Raw genomic sequence first — 20,569 nt, forward strand, 5'->3', positions numbered from 1 at the left:
AGAGGTGGTGGGTGCTTTGGGAGGAACGGTTGGTGAAAGGGCTGGAGGGAGGCAGCATGTTTGGCCTTGCAGTAATAGGCCTTGGGTTACTGCTGTCTTCCTCTTGTGAGATTAGAGGAGGTCAGAACATGTGGCCTCCTTGCCATTTTTGCAACTCCCTAACTCATTTTATAAAGCAAGCATAACCTTGATACCCAAACCAGGCAAAGACATCACTCAAAAGGAAAACTACAGACCAGTATCTCTCATGAATATAGATGCAGAAACCTTCAACAAAGTCCTTGCCAATAGACTCCAACAATATATCGAAAAATAATTCATTATGACCAAGTGGGGTTCGTATCAGGTATGCAGGGATGGTTCAACATTAGAAAAACAATCAATGTCTTCCCTCACATAAATAAAACAAAGGAAAATAACCACATGATCATATCAATTGATGCAGAAAAGGCATTTGATAAAATCCAGCACCCACTCCTGATAAAAAAAAACTCAGCAAAATAAGAATAGAAGGGACATTCCTTAGCATAATAAAGGGCGTATATGCAAAACCAACAGCCAACGTTATTCTCAATGGAGGGAGACTGAAACCATGCCCCTTGCGAACAGGAACCAGCTAAGGATGCCCTCTCTCACCACTTCTATTCAGCATTGTAGTGGAAGTCCTAACCAGGGCAATAGACAAGAAAGGGAAATCAAAGGCATCCACATTGGTAAAGAAGAAGTCAGACTATCCCTATTTGCTGATGATATGATTCTATACCTAGAAAACCCAAGAGACTGAGTAAAAAATCTACTGGAACTAATTGAGAGATTCAGCATTGTGGCAGAATACAAGATCAACATCCAAAAATCTGTTGGATTCCTCTAGACCAGCAAATAGATTGCTGGAAAATAAATGAAATCAATACCATTTACAATAACTACCAAAAAATAAAATACTTGGGGATAAATCTTGCCAGGGACACAGAATACCTGTACAAAGAAAACTATAAAAGACTACTTCAAGAAACCATAACAGATCTACATAAATGGAAGAACATACCATGCTCGTGCATAGGAAGATTGAACATTGTGAAAATGTCAATTCTACCCAGAGCAACCTATACATTCAATGCAATCCCAATCCAGATCCTATTAACATTCTTTAAGGATATGGCAAAAACAGTCACTAGCTTTATATGGAAAGGCAGAGACCTCGAATGAGCAAAGCACTATTGAAGAACGAAGTAGGAGGTCTCAAACTGCTGGATCTCAAAACCTACTAAACAACCACAGTAGTCAAAACTGCCTGGTATTGGTATGATGACAGACATATGGACCAGTGGAATTGAATTGAGCACCTAAAAATAGATCCATTGACCTTTGACATTGGGCCAAAATCCATTAAATGGGGAAGAGAGTGTTTAATAAATGGTGTTGGCAAAACAGGGTATCTTTGAAGATAAATGAAACAAGATCTGTACCTCACACCATACACAAAAAACTAACTCCATATGGATCAAAGACTTAAATGTGAAACCTAAAACCATAAAGTTACTCAAGGAAAAACTAGGGGCAGATTTAGGGGTGCTAATATATGGCATAGGAGCTCTGGTAGCATAGTACCTAAGGCACTTGACTGCTAACCAGAAGGCCGGCGGTTCAAACCCACCAGACACTCCTCGGAAGGAAGATTGGGCATTGTACTTCTGTAGTGATACTGCCTCGGAAATCCAAGGAGGGGTCACTATGAGTTGCATCTAACTCGACAGCACATAACAACAACAATATATGGCACAGGAGCTCTGGTAGCGTAGTGCCTAAGGCACTTGACTGCTAACCAGAAGGCTGGTGGTTCAAACCCACCAGCCACTCCTTGGAAGGTTGGGTAATCTACTTCCGTAGTGATACCACCTGGGAAACCCAAGAAGGGGTCACTATGATTTGGGTCCAACTCGACAGCACATAGAACAACAAATACATGGCATAAATAGTCTATCAAGCATAACCCCAAATGCACAAACAGCAGAAAAGAAACCAGATGAATGGGACCCTCTAAAAATTTAATTTTTATGTGCTTCCAAAGACTTCTCCAAAAGAGTCAAAAGAGAAACTACAGATTGGGAAAAAAATATTCAGCAATGACATAAATGACAAGGGGCTTACCTCTAGAATTTTTAGAAAACTTTAACATCTGAACAGCAAAAAGACAAATAATCCAATTGAAAGGGGAGAAGACATGAATAGACACTTCACCAAAGAGGATATTCAGATGGCCAACAAACATATGACGAAATGCTCATGATCAGTAGCCATTAGAGAGATGCAAATCAAAACAACAGTGAGATACCATCTTGCCCCAGCACTAAGAGCAGAGTTCAACAAGATGGAAAATAACAAATGCTGGTGAGGATGTGGAGAGATTGGGACTGTCATATTCTGCTGGTGGGACTGTAAAATGATACAACCACTGTGGAAAGCAGTATGGTGATTCCATAAAAATTTGGAATTAGAAATACCATTTGAGCCAGCCATTCCATTACTAGGTATATATTCTAAAGAAGTGAGTGCCAGGACAAGAACAGATATATGAACACCCATGCTCATTGCAGCACTATTTACATTAGCCAAAAGATGGAAACAACCTAGGTGTCCATTAACTGAAGAATGGATAACCAAACTATGGTACATACACACAGTGGAATACTAATGCAACCCTAAAGAATAATGTAGAATCTTCAGAAAACCACATAATGTGGCTGATCTTGGAGGACATTAAGCTCAGTGAAATATGTCGGTCACAGAAGGAAAAATATTCTCTCAGTCCGTTACTGTAAAAAGTCAAGGAAAGGTTTATATATGGAAGGAAATTTTCTTTGTTGGTTACCAGGAGTGGGAGGAGAGAAGAGGGAACACTGTTAGGTAGAGACAAGTATTGATTTGTGTGAAAAGAAGGGCAGTGTACCAAATGTGAGTGATCAACACGGTGGCATTGAGGAAGGAGACATAGTGAGGTGCACGGTAGGTACAGACAACAAAGATGAACCCTTTTGCACATACAGTACGGCGTTGTCAATGAAGGCAAACGTGGATATACAGGTGGATAGATGGATGGACAGGTTGAACTATTATGTATGTCTGTATGGGGGAGGTGTACCCAATACCATGTATAGGTTTGGCAGAGAGTGTTTCTACAAGTGTACTGCTATGTTCTGTAAGAATTCCCAGGTATATAGTAGAGCTGAGAAGGGTCAAAGTTGTAGTCACTTTTTGGCCACAGTCAGCTACCCAGAGGGAGCAAGTAGTTGAACCTGCAAGCTCAGGACCATAGTCGCAAGGGATATCAAGCTCAATTAGTGTAACATACTGCACAAAACATTGTTCCACATCCATTTTGGCGAGTAGCAACTGGGATCTTAAAAGCTTACAAGCAGCCATGTAGATGCAATGATGGGTCTCTCCTCATCCAGAGCAAAGAAGAATAAAGAAAACCAAAGATTCATGGAAACAATTTGTCCAAGTGACTGGTATACCATGCAGTCCTCAGCCTATACAACTATGAGACCAGAAGAATTAGATGGTGCCCAGCTACCACTGTCAGCCACTCAGAGGGGGATCTATGTAGGAGATCCTGGATAGAATGGGAGAACAATGTGGAACAAAACTCAAAATCATTTTAAAAAAAGAAACCAGAGAAACCAGGTTTACTGGTCTGATAGAGCCCGATGGAACCATTGAGACTATGGCCCCTAGCTGCGCTTCAGGTCTGGAATTGAACCTACTCCTGTGGTTTCCAGCCGAACAAAAGACAGGCATATGAGCTCAACATTTCCAATAGGTATTTACACTCCCTGGAGAGAACAGTCATGGGAGAATAGAAGGGCTGTGTATGCACAGAGAGACAGGTCAGGGGGCAAGAGTGCATGGAGGGAAGGACACAGGAAAGAGGTAACTATGGGGAGGAAGTGGGAGGGGAGCTGTTGTATTGTGGTAAATTGTAGTCAATGTCATGAGACAGTGTATGTGAGCTGCTGTATGGCTAGTGAGTTTGCTCTGTAAACTTTCACCCAAATCACAATTTAAAACAAAACAAAACAAAAATAAGGGTTACTCAACCATGGTAGGATTGACATGTTGGACTTGATAATTTATTGTTGTGGAGGACTGGCCTATGCATTGTAGGCTTGTTTAGCAGCATCCCACTAGATGTCATAAGCATCCCTCCTGTAAAAACCAAAAATGTCTCCATATATTTCCAGATGTCCCTCTCTGGCAGAATTACCCCCAGTTAAGAATGGCTGCCTTAAAATTATTTATTTTGACATTTTGCCTTTCTCTTTCAATAGAATACATTATGTGTTAGAAGTAATCATCATACAGTTGTAGAAAGGGGTTGTTAAATCACCTTGGTGCTTAGTTCTAGACATTGATTTTTAGTTAAAATCCTTAAAACTGTTTCTGTTTTAAAAGGTTATTTTAGTTTTTAATTTGAAGTTTGGCAATACCTTCTCAGATGGTTATGTAATGGTCGTTCCTTTTTTGACTAGCTTTTGGAATTAAACTTGATTGCCTAATAGGAAATGCTTTCCTGGAAAAAGTAAATATAGCCATAAGAGTTTATTCAGAAATACTTGACAGTGGTTTCAAACTGGTTTAAAATGAAATGAATTAGGTTCTCAACAGTCAAAGAAAAGGAAGGAATTTCTTTCTGCAAATAATCATTGGGAACAAAACTGTGGACAAAAAAAGGGCAGGAGCAGGGTGAAGGAGAATCAAAAGGGGAAATTCAATGTGATATTAGGACGTATTATCGGTAAGTTAAGTAGAAGTGTTGGGGCTTTTTATCAGCTGGCTTTTATTGGACCTAATAGGGAGCTTTGGTGGCATAGTGCCTAAGTATTTGATTGCTAACCAGAAGGCTGGTAGTTCAAACCACCAGCCACTCCTCTTGGAAGGAAGGTTGGACATTCTATTTCCGTAGTGATACCGCCTCGGAAACCCAAGGAGGGGTCCCTAGGAGTCAGATCCGACCCAATGGCAGTGGGTTTGGTTTTTGGTTTTTAGAAAATATTTAATAAGATCATAGGAAGAAAGAGAATCCGACAAAATGGAGTTTTGGCTTCCTTTTCTGCATAGTAAAATTAAGTTTACATAAATTGGGTCTGTTTCCAGTGCATGAACAAGCAATTGAAGACTATTCTCATAAATTCTGAGCATAAATGAAAGGAAATAGATGTTGTTAACAACTTGCTTTCATAAGAATTCTTTGCTATAGCTGTTTCTCTCCATCATACTTCTTGGAATATATCTAACACATTCTTATCATTTATTTAGGGATTATGTTAGAAGTGAACTGGAATCTGCCTATGAAGGACCAATGTATTTAGAACCTCTCTCCATGAATCGGTTTACCACAGCCTTAATAGGTAAGTTTTACAAAAGACGTAGAAGAATAGATGGGAACTAACACGTTTTATACTTCCTTATAAAATTGGTGAATACTTAACAAAAAAAAACCCAAAATTAGAAAACTTAAAAGTAATTCATGGTGATTTTTTCGAAATACAGCCATTGTTAGATGTTATAGTTACTTAGTCTTTTCATGTGCATAAATGTTTATTTTATCTATTTATTGTACTATACGTATCCCATAGGAGTCCCTGGGTGGTACAGATGGTTAAGTGCTTGACTGACTACTAGAAACGTTAGTAGTTTGAATCCACCCATTGATGGCCTTGGAAAGCAAGCCTGCTTCCAAAAGGTGACAGCCTTGAAAACCCTATGGAGTGTTTCTCATCTGCATGCACAGGGTTACCATGAGTCAGAATCACCTCTATAGCAACTAACAACCACGAACATACATATCCCATAGTTGCTTCTTTCTTTTTTAAGGGTATCTTAAGAATTTGAGAAAATTAATTTTTAAATAAAACCTATTACTACATGTAAGATTAAAATGAAATATATCATGTTTGACATGTATTTATTGTTCATGAAAGCTGTCACTCTATTAAAAACAAACAAACAAACTCATTGCCATTTGAGTCGATTCCGACTCATAGTGACCACCTTTTGGTTTCTGAGACAGTAAATGTTTACAGAAGTAGATGGCCCAGTCTTCCTTCTGCAGAGTGGCTTGTGGGTTTGAACTGCCAAACGTACACAGTCAAATGCCTTAGGCACTACACCACCAGAGCTCCTTCTAGTTAAATAAAAATAAATTTCTAGAAACCTCAAGAACATGTCACATGATTGAAATAATCAGGTGGCAGAATGTTAAAAATAGAAATGCTGGCTAAAGCCAAAGATTATATGGAAGTACCAGACCTTATCATGATTGTGTTGCAAGAGAGGAAGTGAGAGAAAACCTGTTTTGTGACTCTTAAACTCATCCAAGTTGAGGGTATTAAAAGGTCAAGTATTGGAGACTGGAGTTCTTCAAAGAGAGCAGTTTTCTCTGAAACATCTCCCTACTCCCGCACATCTAAAGAATTACGTATTTTTATGGAAATAGCATGTGCCATATTTAAAAAAAAAATAAACTGGCATAGTGGCACTTACAAAAACACTTCCCAGGAGGAAGCAGCAGTTGGTAAACAAATGTAGAAGGGATATATTGTTATTTGCATAAAAATACTATAAGTAGTAGACTACTTAGAGACATTTGACACAGAGTGCCTGTGGCTCAGGGATACTTTGGACTGATGTTTGACTCAGACCTGGGAATCTAAAGTTGCAGCATCCAAACTAGCACTTAAAATATGACTAGTTCAAATTAAGGGATGCTGTAAGTATAAAACGCACACTCGATTTGGAACACTTAGTATGAAAAAGAATGCAAAATGTCTCAGTAATTTTTACATAGACTAAATGTCTGTGTGATAGTATTTTGATTATATTAAGGAGCTCTGGTGGTGTATATTACATTGAATGAAATAGATTGTTACATTAATTTCATCAGTTTCTTTTTTTTTTAAATGTAGCTGCTAGAAAATTTTAAATTATTTATGTGGCTCATATTATAATTCTAATCTGATCCAAACATAGAGCAATGGGCTTGGTGCCTGTTGAGTGTTTGGACTGTAGAGTGAAAATGACTTGTAGAATTCTCCTCTATCTTCTGATTTGTGGCGGCAAAGGATGTGATTGCCCTGTGGTCTAGATGAGGGCCCCAAGAATCTATGTGGATTTTTTTTTTTTTTGTATTTTATTGAAATATAATTTATGTACAGTGAAAAATACACAAAACTAAAGTGATAGGGTCAATGATTTTTTTTTTTTTTTTGCAGTGTTCCCTCCCTCCCCTTCAACCCCTGTAAATCAACAAAGAAAGTTTCCCTCCATATATATAAACTTTTCCTTGACCCGCCCCAACACTGAACTAATACTGTATTTGTCCTTCTGTGATTGACTTATTTCACTCAGCATAATGTCCTCCAAGTTGATCCATATTAATGCGGTGTTTTGCAAACTCTACATTATTCTTTAGTGCTGCATAGCATTCCAGTATGTTATGTACCATAGTTTGGTCATCCACTCCTCCACTGATGGGCACATAAGGTTGTTTCCATTGCTGTGATGAACATGAGCGTGCATCTGTTTCTATCCTGGCTCTCACCTCTCTAGGATATATACCTAATAATGGGATTTCTGGGTCAAACTCCAATTCCAACTTTTAAGGAATCGCCATATTGCTTTCCACAGTGGTTGTGTCACTTCACAGACACAAGCAGTGTCTGAGAGTCCCAATCTCTCCACATCCCCACCGGCATTTGTTATTTTCTGTCTCATTGAACCGTGACATCAGTGCTGGGGTGAGATGGTATATCTCACTGTTGTTTTGATTTACATCTCTCTGATGGACAGTGATTGTGAGCATCTTTTCATGTATTAGCTGACCACCTGAATATCCTTCTTGGTGAAGTGTCTATCCATGTCTTCTGCCCATTTTTCATTTCGATTGTTAATTCTTTGGTGTTGAGGCTTTGGAGTTTTCCATCAGTCTTAGAGATTAAGTCCCTTGCCAGATATGTAATTATCAGCAAATATGAATTTGTTGCTGTCATTTTTGTCATGTGCTTTTTCATTGTGTCGATTTCTTTGTTCCATATAATTTTCTATGCTGAGCTCATTTTGTTTATGAATCATGTTATCTCTTCCTTCATTGCTGTTTTAGTATTTGCTGAATTATTATGCTGGTCCTCTTTTTTATTTTGATGTGAAGGTTCATCATTTTTCTTTGAGGTTACCCTGTGATTTATAGTTTTCTTCCCAAGTTTAGAACAGTCCGTTCTATCTTGTAGTTGTCTTGACTTCCCTACCATCTACAAGTTCTGTAACAACACAGGTTTTTTTCTCTCCTTTTGGTTTGTCGTTGTCCTCATTTGTGGGTTGGTGTCTCTGGTTCCCTGTTTACAATCTTGTAGGCTTATTTACTTTGGATACTTCCATAACTGGGTTGGTTTCTGGGTTATATCATCAGGTGTGTTGATGGTCAGTTGTTGTTGACTGTTACTTTTTTGTCCAAAGAGCTCCCTTTAGCATCTCTTGTAAGGTTGGTCTGGTTTTAACAAATTCCCTTAATTTCTGCTTCTCTAGAAATGTCCTAATTTCACCATCATATTTGAGGGACAGTTTTGCTGGGTACATAATTCTTGGTTGGAAATTTTTCTCTTTCAGTGTTTTATATATATCATTCCCACTCTCTTCTTGCCTGCATGGTTTCTGTCAAGAAATCCGAGCTTAGTCTTATTGGTTGCCCCTTGTAGGTAACTTTTTGTTTTTCCCGTGCTGCTTTTAGGATTCTTTCTTTGTCTTTGGTTTTGGTGAGTTTGATGATGATATGTCTTGGTGTTTTTCTTTTGGGGTCTATCCTGTTTGGGGTTCGTTGGACTTCCTGAATGGATATATTCTCATCTTTCATCATATCAGGGAAGTTCTCCAACAAATCTTGGACAATTTTCTCACTGGTTTCATTTTTCTCTTCCTGTTCTGGAATTCCAATGATATGTAGGTTATTCCTTTTGATGGTACCCAACATGAACCTTAGGGTTTCTTCATTTTGTTTTGATCTTTTTTCTGATTGATCCCTTTCCAAAGAAGTATTCAGGTATTTGTCTTCAGTCTCATTAATTTTGTCTTCCATTGCATCAATTCTACTCCTCTGCCCTTTCAATGTGTAATCTATTTCTGACAATTTAGTATTAATCTTCTGGATTTCTATCTGTAGATTTAGAATCATTTCTAATTTTTCATTTATTTTGTCATTTTGTTCTTGTATTTGAATTTTTCCAGAATTCTTCTAAGGTTTTGTCTGTGTTTTACTTGGTCTGTCTCTCAGTCCTTTGAAGATACCTAAATATAATTCTTTTGAATTCCTTATCAGGGAGTTCTAATGCTGCATCTTCTTCGGGGATGTGTTTTGGGTCTGTATCCTAGTCACTTGTTTCTTCTGTTTTATCTTGCTTCTTTATGTGGAGTGTGATGCTCGTTGTCTCCAAGGCATTGTGATGATTTTGTGTTTATATTTAATTGGTGATTATATGTTGGATTGACTTGACCACAGTTTTCGTTTTCTTTGTTCTGTTTGTATGTTACCTATGCAGGAAGGGTGCTGTGCTGTGCTTTTCTGTTGACTAGTTGACAGCACTTACACATTCACCACCTGTCTCCTTTCCTTTGTCAGCCTCTCATATGTCCTTGCCGACCCTGGCAAACAGGGCCTGTTCTTAGGTCCCTGGAATCTGAATGAGAATGCTGTCACTTTAAAATCTAAAATGGTTGCCACTTGAAAGCATTGAAAATAGCCGCCGCTTGTAAACATTCAAAATGACTGCGCCCTCCAGACAGCAGCAGAAAGTCCACAGCTCATGTTGTCTCCCTCCTTGCTGTTTCCCTTCCTAGTCATAGGCCACCAGAGCAGTTGTGCCTGCAGCCTTTGGTGACTGGGACTGATCTTTAGGTCAATGCTCAGGTCCCAAAACCACTTGGAAATACTCAGGCTCTTGGTCTCATCAGAGTAGCTGACAGTCCGCAACTCTGATTATCTCTGTACTCACTGTTTTCGTTCGGGTTTTTCCACTAGTTGGTGCCTAATCCACTTCTGTATAGTTTTCTTCAAAGCTCAGCATTCCAGGAGTATCTTCTATATCTCTATCAATTGGTTTTTCTTTTCTTTTTTGAAGAGGGTCTGTGTTGCTTATCTGCCTATTTCTCCATCTTACTGGAAGTCTATGTCGATTTTCTTAAGCCCTATCTAAGAGGGCCCCTTTAGAGGGATGAGAAGACCCAATTGGGGATTGAACTTCCCAATTTCTAGGAGCAGAGGAGAGAACCAGAAACAGCTAGAGGAAGTGACAGGCATTGAAAGTGCTGCAGATGAATGATGCATAGTGATGGGAACAATCTCAGAAGAACCCAGGAGAAAGTAAGTCACTTTTAAATAGCCCAGGTCCAGAGAGTACTAGTGGCAAAGCATCATGACTACAGGTCAAGGAAGAATTTTACTACTTCCCCCATCTTTGTTTTCCTCCCTACCTATTTCAGTCCTTGTTGAGTCAGGGGAACAGTTGTAGATGGCTGTGCTAGGTAAAGAAAGGACGATGCCTGCCACCACCTTTCTACCTCCTTTCCCAACTGCAGGCCCTTTAGGAGACCTGAGCTAGAGAAAGGAAGAAGCTTCCATTTAAATCATTTCCAACATTTTGGTTATTATTGGATTGAGACTGTATAATTTAAGAGAAATTAGAAAAGTTACAGGTCTTGCCTTAGATTTCATCAAGGCATGAGAAGAACTAATTTTCACAGAGTGGGTTTGAAAAGATAGGATAGTATTTGGGATATGACAGAGATAAAATTGATTTATGAATATATCCTGTGAGTCGGTGTGTTCAATAATGGTGACATTCAATTATGAAAACATTTTTCTAGGTTTGAAAGCTTGTGTTTGTTTTGTGACAGATGAATTTAGTATAAATCTGAAGTCTAAATTATTTTGTCATTGACTATGGTAGTCTGTGCCTAGTATATACTCAACTAATACTCATTTAATTGGAAATAAAAACAATATCCAAAGCACTTTTCTTTTCTTTTTCCAACTTTGATTTCAAAGTAACATACTTTGATTTTAAAATAACTTCCCACTCCTTTTCTTCCATGTCATAAAGAACTCTTAATGAGAAACGAAGTAATTCGAACATGTTGTCATAACTTGGAGCTATTTAATAGTGTAATCCTGAAATCCAAAGAGTGCATTGTGATTTTGATTTGTTCAGAATTGCCAGATGGAATAGGATCATCAAAAAAATAAGTAACTTTATTTTTCTGGCGCTACAGGGGAAATTCCTCTTAACAATATGACCCCTTCCTTCTTTCACATAGTCTCTTAAAAAGACTGTATCAAATGAGTCATATTCTTCTGTGGAAGAGGACAAATGAAGCCTGTAACCCCAGAGCTGAGCACTGCATGTGCTGGCATAAACTTAAGGGAATTTTCAGTGCTTAGAGGAAGTTTACATCATGCAGAACAAAGAGATCTAAATACTAGTGCTATGAATACAGTGAAAGTAAGATATGCTAGAATGAAAATTTCTAATCATTTTTAATTTTAAACATTTCCTTCAGTGTTTTAACTTTCTAGTTTAATCCTTCAGTGTTTTAACTTTCTAATTTAATTTTTATTTTTCATTAAAGAAATGCATGTACTTATTTTTAAAAGTCAGTTGATAAAGATCAATACTCTCTTGCCCCACCCCTCCTTATTTTCATGTCGCATTCCCTGGAAACCTCTTTCAACTCTTACTAATTTCTTCCCTCCTGTTTTCTCTTGTCCTTTCCTGGAAATCCTGTTGGATATGAATGTTCCTACATTAACTCCCTGATTTTCTCACTGTTCTGTTCTCCTTTTCTCTCTCTCTCTTAGATTTTTGTTTTGCTTTCTGAGGGTTTTCTGAACTTTTACCCATTTATTGCATTTTTATTTCTCATGCATATTTTGAATATTCAAAAGCTCGTTTTTTTCTGAATGCTGCTTTTATTATAGCAGTCCCTTAGTTCATAGATATATACCTCTTTGATGCCATTATGACTTTTTGAAGCTTTCTTTTGCTCATTTGAATTATGTCCATCTCCTCTGAGTTCTTTTTCTTTTCTTTTCTTTTTTTGGGGGGTCTTTGTCTTTCTTGATAGAGCAAATCAAAAAAACCAAACGCACTGCTGTCACATTGAGTCCAACTCATAGTGACCCCTCTTTGGGTTTCTGAGGCTGTATCTCTATGGAAGTAGATTGCCCAACCTTCCTTCTGAAGAGTGGCTGGTAGATTTGAACCGCCAGCCTTCTGGTTAGCAGTCAGATGCCTTAGGCACTAAATCACCTTGATATATTTTTAAAATACAATAACTGATGCCTAAGCCCATTTGACACTGATTGAACCATAAGCTAGTTAAATCAAATCTGGGGATCCTTGGCTGATCACTTGTATTAAAGTGAGCTAGTAAGTTGTTGATGAGAAGCTTATTAGGGTTTACCAGCTTGTGTGTTCCACAGTGGGCAATCAAGTAGAACTGCCTGGTTTTTGGGGGGAGGGATTTGTCAGTGGGCGCTTTGGTGGCATAGTGCCTAAGGCATTTGACTGTTAAACCAAAGGCTGGCAGTTCAAACCCATCAGCCACTCCTCGGAAGGAAGATTGGGCAATCTACTTCTATAGAGACACCACCTCGGAAACCCAAGGAGGGGTTGTGTTGAGTCGGATCCAACTCAGTGGCATTGAGTTTGGTTTGGTTTGATAGATCTTTATAATTAATTGTACTGGCCAGTTTCCCCAAAGAGGAGTCTTTCTATTCCCTGTAGGGGCAGCATATGGCAGTAGATAGAGCTATGTGGCAGTAAACTTGAGAGTGAGTGTTCAGGGAACAGAGAAGATCTCATCTTCTGACATGCAGACTTATTTAATTCCCTAGTTTTTCATTCTTCCATGGGGGAAAGAGTAATGGTTTGGATGAAACTATAGTGGCTTGCCTTGCATCTCTTTTGTTCTCCATTTTCCAAAATGTTGTTTACATAGCTCATTTGGTGGCCTTTCCTCATGTTATCTTTATCTTTGTGGGTTTTTCTCTTTTTTGTGCTTTTATAAATGTTTGTCATATTATTTGAGTATCAGTTCTTTAAAGGCTAAAATCAATGCTTCATGGGAGAAGGTACCACATATATTTTTAAGATAGTATATTGTTTATATAGGGAGCCGTAGTAATGCAGATGTTAACATTATTATATCATATGCAGTCATTATACTATACCATTAAAAAAAAAAACCTCACTGCCATGGCTTCATATCCCACTCGTAGCGACCCCTCCTTAGGTTTCCAAGGCTGTATCACTGTGGAAGTAGATTGCCCAATCTTCCTTCCAAGGAGTGGCTGGTGCGTTTGAACCTCCAGCCTTCTGGTTGGCAGTCAGATGGCTTAGGCGTTATGCCACCAGAGCTCCTGTAATGTGCCATACACCTGTTAAAAATAAACATGTATATGTATGTTGTTGGTTGTTATTAGATGCTGTTGACTCCAACTCTGTGACTTAATGTGCAACAGCACAAAACACAGGCCAGTTCATAAATATGTATGGTACAATAAATACGTATAATACATACTTATTAATATGGAAAGATATACAATGTACTACATGAATAAAACTGGTTACAGAAAAGTATACACACTATGATGGTTTTTTAAAAACATTTATGAATAGCTAATTTATTAGCACCTACTATGCTTCTAATACAAAGTTAATTACTAGCACAAAGTTTTTTTTTGTTTAATTTACTGATTTTGTTTCATTATTAACAATTGACACACACACGGTTTTGATGGCAACAACTGCTGTAGTTGCATTCAAGTTGTTTCCAACTCAAAGCAACCCTAAAATACAACAGAATAAAACACTGTTCTAATACAATTCTAGGGCTTTGCATGCAATAACTTCATTTAATGCATGATGGGAGATTATTTCTTTCATTTTGATTTTCTATCATATGTGTGTGTGTGTGTATAATTCTGTGTAACCTTCTGTGAGAAGACTTTATTTAAACTTTTCAGTTTTAACTTTCATGATTGAGTCCTTTGGGGAGGCTATGTGGTCCTGTAAAAACAATTAAGATTGAAAACCTTAGAACAAATCTCATTGTAATGTGATCTTGAACAAGTAACTATCTTTTCAATTTTATGCTTTCATTATAGACTAGAACAATTCAATGTAGAGTACCTTTGGAAAACCCTACATATAAATGACAGTAACAGAATTGTAGTATTATATTTGACATGGTTTACAACTTTCACCATATTGTACATGCCATCTGGAACATGAGGAAGACTAGTAGAGATACGTGCTTTCAGGTCAATCCCAGAGAATTGATTATATTCAAAATTCAACAAAGGTGAATGTATAATTATGTCATATGATGTTAAAATTAGATTTAAAATATATCCAAGAGATCTAATATGTTAGACTTCTTCAAAAGCAGCCTGTTAGACTACTAATAAAGCCACCATCATCTTTGTATACAGTATTTCTTGTTTTTTGTTATTTTGTGGATACTAATTAGCGTATTCTCTCTTTAGGTCAGCTGGTGGTGTGTACTTTATGCTCCTGTGTCATGAAAACAAAGCAGATTTGGCTCTTTTCAGCTCACATGCTTCCTCTGCTAGCACGACTCTGCCTTGTTCCTCTGGAGACTATTGTTATCATCAACAAATTTGCTATGATTTTTACTGGATTGGAAGTTCTGTATTTTCTTGGGTCAAATCTTTTAGTACCATATAACCTTGCTAAGTCTGCGTATAGAGAATTGGTTCAGGTAAGAAAGGCAGCCACACACAGGTAGATAAAATACTTCATAAGTATCAAATGCATTACAGGTTTAGTTCATTTTTCTTTAAGAACCATAGTCGTGATAACATCCTGTGTTATAGTTTCCAAGTAGCAGTTATTTTTAACTGAGATTTTAAGATGAGATTGTATATGAAGTTCTTTTGAGAGGCAGTAAAATGAAATGATTCTCTGGAGGAGACTATCTGGGTTCATCTCCTGGTGCTGCCATTAACTAGCTACGTAACCTTGGGATAATCACTTACCCTCACTATCTGTAAAATGGAGCTAAGAACAGTTGCACCTTTCTCATCTGGTTGCTGTGAGATTTAAATGAGTTAGTGTATATCCAGCCCCTGGTTCAATGACAGGCAGATGGTAAGTGTTCAGTATATTTTAGTTATTGTAATGAAGATAATAGTATAGTAAAACTTGTAAAAGCCACAACTTATAAAAGGAGGAGACCTGTCAAAGACGACGAATACTTTCCACTAGTACAGAGGATAGAAAAGTGGTAAGACTTCACTTTATCAAAAAAATAAAACTTGCAAGACCTGGATAAATAAGGCAGTCCCATCAAGTTGCAACTCTCACAGGTTTCACTATGAAAAAGAAGTGAATACCTAGATGTCAAATCATGATTTTTCTCCTTATATGGTCCTGCTGTGAATACAGGTCCCTTTGCCTAATTTTTTAAAGCTAAAAAGTTGAAAGTTCTGGGTTATAAGTGATGAATTTCATGCCAGTATAATGTGTTTCTTAGGGTCTAGCCTCTTCCCTACTTTTTTTAGTATTTGCTCTAAAGTACATTACTCCATGACACACACAATAGACAATTTGAGAGAGAAATATTTGTTTGATTTATTCCATAATTAAGCTTCAGTGTATAAAATAGATCTTAAAATTGGTATGGTACAAATGGGCATTCTCTTCTACCTCTTGACCATGTATCTGTAGTATTAAGGTACAGGAAGCTCTCAGATTGACCACATTGATAAGACTCAGTGAAGCTACCCTTGTAGCCCCAGGAGATCTTCAAGAAAAATTTTCCTAAGTTATTGGCCTTAGTTTGGTTCTTCCTTCCTTCCTTCCTTTATCTTATACAGTTCACTTGGATCATTTTCTGGGAGGTAACTTTTCCAAAGAAGAGGAAGCTATTTCCACATTGAGTGAAGAGTTGCTCCATGGGGAAAGGTTGTAGTTGTATTCAGAGTAAGGATGGCAAATTTAGTTTATGTGTTTTTCTCATTTGAATCTACTCTTGTGGAACTTTCTTAGTTTCTAATAAACAGATATTGAGTAAATATTTATAAATGAATTTTAACTGTTTAAAAATCATAAGGACAGAGCCTCCATTTTTTAATGTCATGCTTACTCTCTTGGCTGCCATAAAACTTGTATATCACCAGGTACAGATCGGGAAAATGAATTACAGACTAGGAAATTTGTAACTAGGGAAGAATTGCATAGGGCATTACGTGATTTGGACTTTGTGCAAACACCATATTAAAATCTTATGGAAGCCCTCTTCTGTTTGTCCTTTTTGGTGCTGCTGCTTTTCCTAGCAAAGAAAGGAAGAAGAATATTCTCTGTCCCCAAATGATCGCTTTACCTCTCTTGATAATTTTGCAGCTAGATGGCCAATTTTCTTTTAATATTTTCTAGTTGGGGAAAAAAGAGATTAATTGTGACTAAGTTTTTTTGTAGATCACGAATTTGTTTTACAGATGAAAATATTTTCAATTTAGAATCCGTAAGTCAATCTAACTGTGCTTAATACTTAAAAGATCTCTATTACTTAATAGTAATCTGGATAGAGCTTTGATATAGGAATTTATGTTTTGCAAATTATTTCTTTTAGTCACATTGCAGTACTTCATATTTAATTAAGATAGAATTTCATTTGGTTCTGGCAATGCAGGGAGATACTAACATAATAATTGAGGTACATTTGTTGAAGAATGGGAATTCCAGAATACTTAATTGTGCTCATGCACAATCTACACATAGACCAAGGGGCAGTCATTCAAACAGAACACAGGGATGTTGTGTGGTTTAAAATTAGGAAGGGTGGGCGTCATAGTTGTATCCTTTCACGATACTTATTTAATCTATATGCAGCGTAAATAATCTGAGATGGTGGACTACATGAAGAATATGACATGAGGATTGGAGGAAGACTCATTATCTCCCTCCAATATGTAGATGATACAGTCTTGTTTCCTGAAAGCAAAGAGGACTTAGAGTACACTTACTGATGAATATCAAAGACTACAGGCTTCATTAGGGATTATACCTCAACATAAGACAAAAATCCTCTCTAGACCAATAAGCAACATCATGATGAAGGGAGAAAAGATTGCAATTGTCAGAGATTTCATTTTACTTGGATCCATAATCAATGCCCATGAAAGCAGCAGTCAGGAAATCAAACAATGTATTTCACTGGGCTAATGTGCTGCAAAGGAGCTCTGGTAGCATAGTGCCTAAGGCACTTGACTGCTAACCAGAAGGCTAGCAGTTCAAACCCTCAGAAGGAAGATGGGGCAATCTATTTCTGTAGTGATACTGCCTCGGAAACCCAAGGAGGGGTTGCTATGAGTCGGGTCCGACTCAATGGCACATAACAACAACAACAACGTGCTTCAAAATACCTCATAAAGTATCAAAAAGCAGTTAAGGTGCACCTGATTCTCCCCCCCCCCCCAGGAAAAAAACACCAAACACATTGCTGTTGAGTCAGATCTGACTCCTGGTGACCCCTCCTTGGGTTTCTGAGCCCGTATCACTACGGAAATAGATTGCCCAACCTTCCTTCCGAGGAGTGGTTGGTGGGTTTGAACTGCCAGCCATCTGGTTAGCAAGTCAAATGCCTTAGGCACCATACCACCAAAGCTTCTTGTGCCTGACCCAGTGCATGGTATTTTCTGTCACCTCATATGCATGCAAAAGCTGGTTGTGAATAAAGAAGACCAGAGAAGAATTGATGACCAAAAGAACAAACAAATCTCTCTTGGAAGAAGCACAGCCAGGGTGCTCCTTAGAAAGTGATTATGGTGAGACTTTGTCTCTCATACTTTGGTCACACTATCAGAAGGGACCAGTTCCTGGAGAAAGATAACATGCTTGGTAGAGGGTCAAAGAAAAAGGGAAGGCCCTTAGTGAGATGGATTGACACAGTGGCTGCAACAACAGGCTCAAGCATAACAATGATTGTGAGGATTGCAGGACCGGACAGTGTTTTATTCTGTTGTATTTTAGGGTTGCTTTGAGTTGGAAACAACTTGAATGCAACTACAGCAGTTGTTGCCATCAAAACCGTGTGTGTGTCAATTGTTAATAATGAAACAAAATCAGTAAATTAAATAAAAAAAAAAAAACTTTGTGCTAGTAATTAACTTTGTATAGTGCTAACTTTAAAGGAATTTAGCTGAAACAATTTTCAATAACAAGATACTTAATTTTTCTCATTAGGTACTTTAATCTGTTTAAATGTATTTACTGAAGTGATATGATATGTTTGTCTATATGAACTGATAAAATCTTTTTTTTATTCAGGTGGTGGAGGTATATGGCCTTCTAGCCTTGGGAATGTCTCTGTGGAATCAACTAGTAGTTCCTGTTCTTTTTATGGTTTTCTGGCTTGTTTTATTTGCTCTTCAGATTTACTCCTATTTCAGTACTCGAGATCAGCCTGCATCACGTGAGAGGCTTCTTTTCCTTTTTCTGACAAGGTAATTAAGATCATATGGTACTGTATATAGCCATAGGAAGTTAAGACTTTGATCTAGGAATAGTACGTTTTGTGAATCATCTCTATTAATCGCAGTCCAGTAATGCATATTTAATTAAGATAGGATTTCATTCAGGTCTCGCAGTGTTGTTATGTGTCGTCGAGTCACCTTCAACTCATAGTGACCCTATGCAGAGCAGAATGAAACACTGCCTGATCCCACGCCAGCTCCATGATCCCTGCTATACAGTACAGGGAGATACTAATACACTATTTTTACACAAATTATGCACATTATGCTTTTTTGCAAGATGTGCGACCCCTACACACCTCAGTTTCCTCAGTGTGTTATGTATTTTATTATGTGGCTTGTTATATGTGAAAAAAATACAGTAATAATGGTGGTACATTTGGCAGCACTGTGGAACAAGGGTGCATAAAGATGCGTAGCAAATTTTTAAAATAATGTTTCAATATAAATTTAAATTGGGTCAAGTAAATAAAAATTTATTATTAAAAATAAATATTGAGTATTGAACATATACCAGCCATGCTACTAAATACTTTGCCTCACATTTAATCTTTACAATAAACCTGAAAGGTATGTGCTGTTATTATCATTAGTGTTCTGTAGTTGAGGAAAATAAATGTACCACAGAATAACTTGACATGTGATGTTGCTGAAAGAGGCGGAGCAGTGACTGGTACTCTGTCACTATACTCTCATATTTTTTAATTTTTTTGCTTCTATTTTGGGAGTCACGTAAATGCAAACTGGTTGTATCATAGTATTTTACTGTTTGACCTTATAAAATTCCAAGACTTATTAAGATTGAATTTTTAAAAAATGTCTTACATCATTCAGCTCCATTTCTTACCAGCATCTTTGTTGTGAGCATGTGCTAGACTCACATTTCTCTTATTTTTTACTCTAAATTTGAATCTAAAGACACCAGAATCTAGCACATAGGTATACATCTTGGTTCTGTGGCTCATTTTCACTTTGAAAGGCAATAATGAAAATGTATCCTCCTAGAAGGAACTCTGGTAGCCTAGTGCCTGAGGCACTTGACTGCTAACCAGAAGGCTGGCGGTTCAAACCCACCAGCCACTCCTCAGAAGGAAGGTTGGGCAATCTACTTCTGTAGTGATACTGCCTCGGAAACCTAAGGAGAGGTCACTATGAGTTGGGTCTGACTCGATGGCACATAACAACAACAGAAGGTAAATACAGGTGTTTAAAAGTTAAAGATCCTGGAGTTCTAGTTATTAGAACTATTGTTTCTTAGTTCTCCAAAGTAGTGGAGATTGTGGACTAAGTGGTAAAGGGAATGTGGAGATTAAGAAATACTGCCCTTACGGAGCATATTAATTATTAAAATTTAAACATTTGTAAAATGTTAAATATCAATAGAAGAGTTTTATAACATTCCAGGAGAACTATATACAGTAGCAGTATAAAAATGTCATGAGGTGATAACTATTTTAACAACTAAGTACACTAAATAGTATTAGTACTGAGTCAGATTTTGTACTTTCTAAAAATTAACACAATTAATAAGTAACGTCTATAACCATGCAATAAATTGTTACCAGAGTTAAACACATTTTAACAGCCAGTTCACTATTGACTGTTTTATTGTTGTTTATTTCCATATATATAACAAACGTGCATAATGTGTATTTATACATATAAATATATATATATTTTTCTTTTCAGGCCAGATAGACTAGAAAATGAGGCTTAATGGGCTTTGACTGTTGTGGTCTAACAATTTAGGGATCCAGAGACTATGGCTATGCAGAGACTATTTCTGCTAATTTGATATGAGATTTTAATTGCCTTCTGAAGTAGCTAGGATGTTTTCCACATAAACTGTTACTAAGGCACATATTCCCATTCTCTACTTGTGTTTGTATAAGTAAATTGAAGTAATACTGTATTTTACATTTATTCCTAGGAAATTTTACCTTTCTTACTTTGGCTAGTTGATTT

The 20,569-nt window shown here is 37.4% G+C and overlaps 1 protein-coding gene across 1 annotated transcript in view; it reads left to right on the top strand.

The window, feature by feature from the left end:
- The window catches only part of RNF145 (ring finger protein 145), an 82,792-nt gene that overhangs the window by 36,397 nt on the left and 25,826 nt on the right, over positions 1-20,569 (top strand). The window contains 3 exon segments of the mRNA XM_042782191.1: positions 5,317-5,408; positions 14,594-14,829; positions 18,399-18,574. Of these exon segments, the coding sequence (XP_042638125.1) occupies positions 5,317-5,408; positions 14,594-14,829; positions 18,399-18,574 (504 nt within the window).

This window comes from Orycteropus afer, unplaced genomic scaffold, assembly GCF_000298275.1.
Source record: "Orycteropus afer afer isolate SDZICR_OR568_19922 unplaced genomic scaffold, OryAfe1.0 scaffold00257, whole genome shotgun sequence".
In the NCBI taxonomy this organism is placed as follows: Eukaryota; Metazoa; Chordata; class Mammalia; order Tubulidentata; family Orycteropodidae; genus Orycteropus; species Orycteropus afer.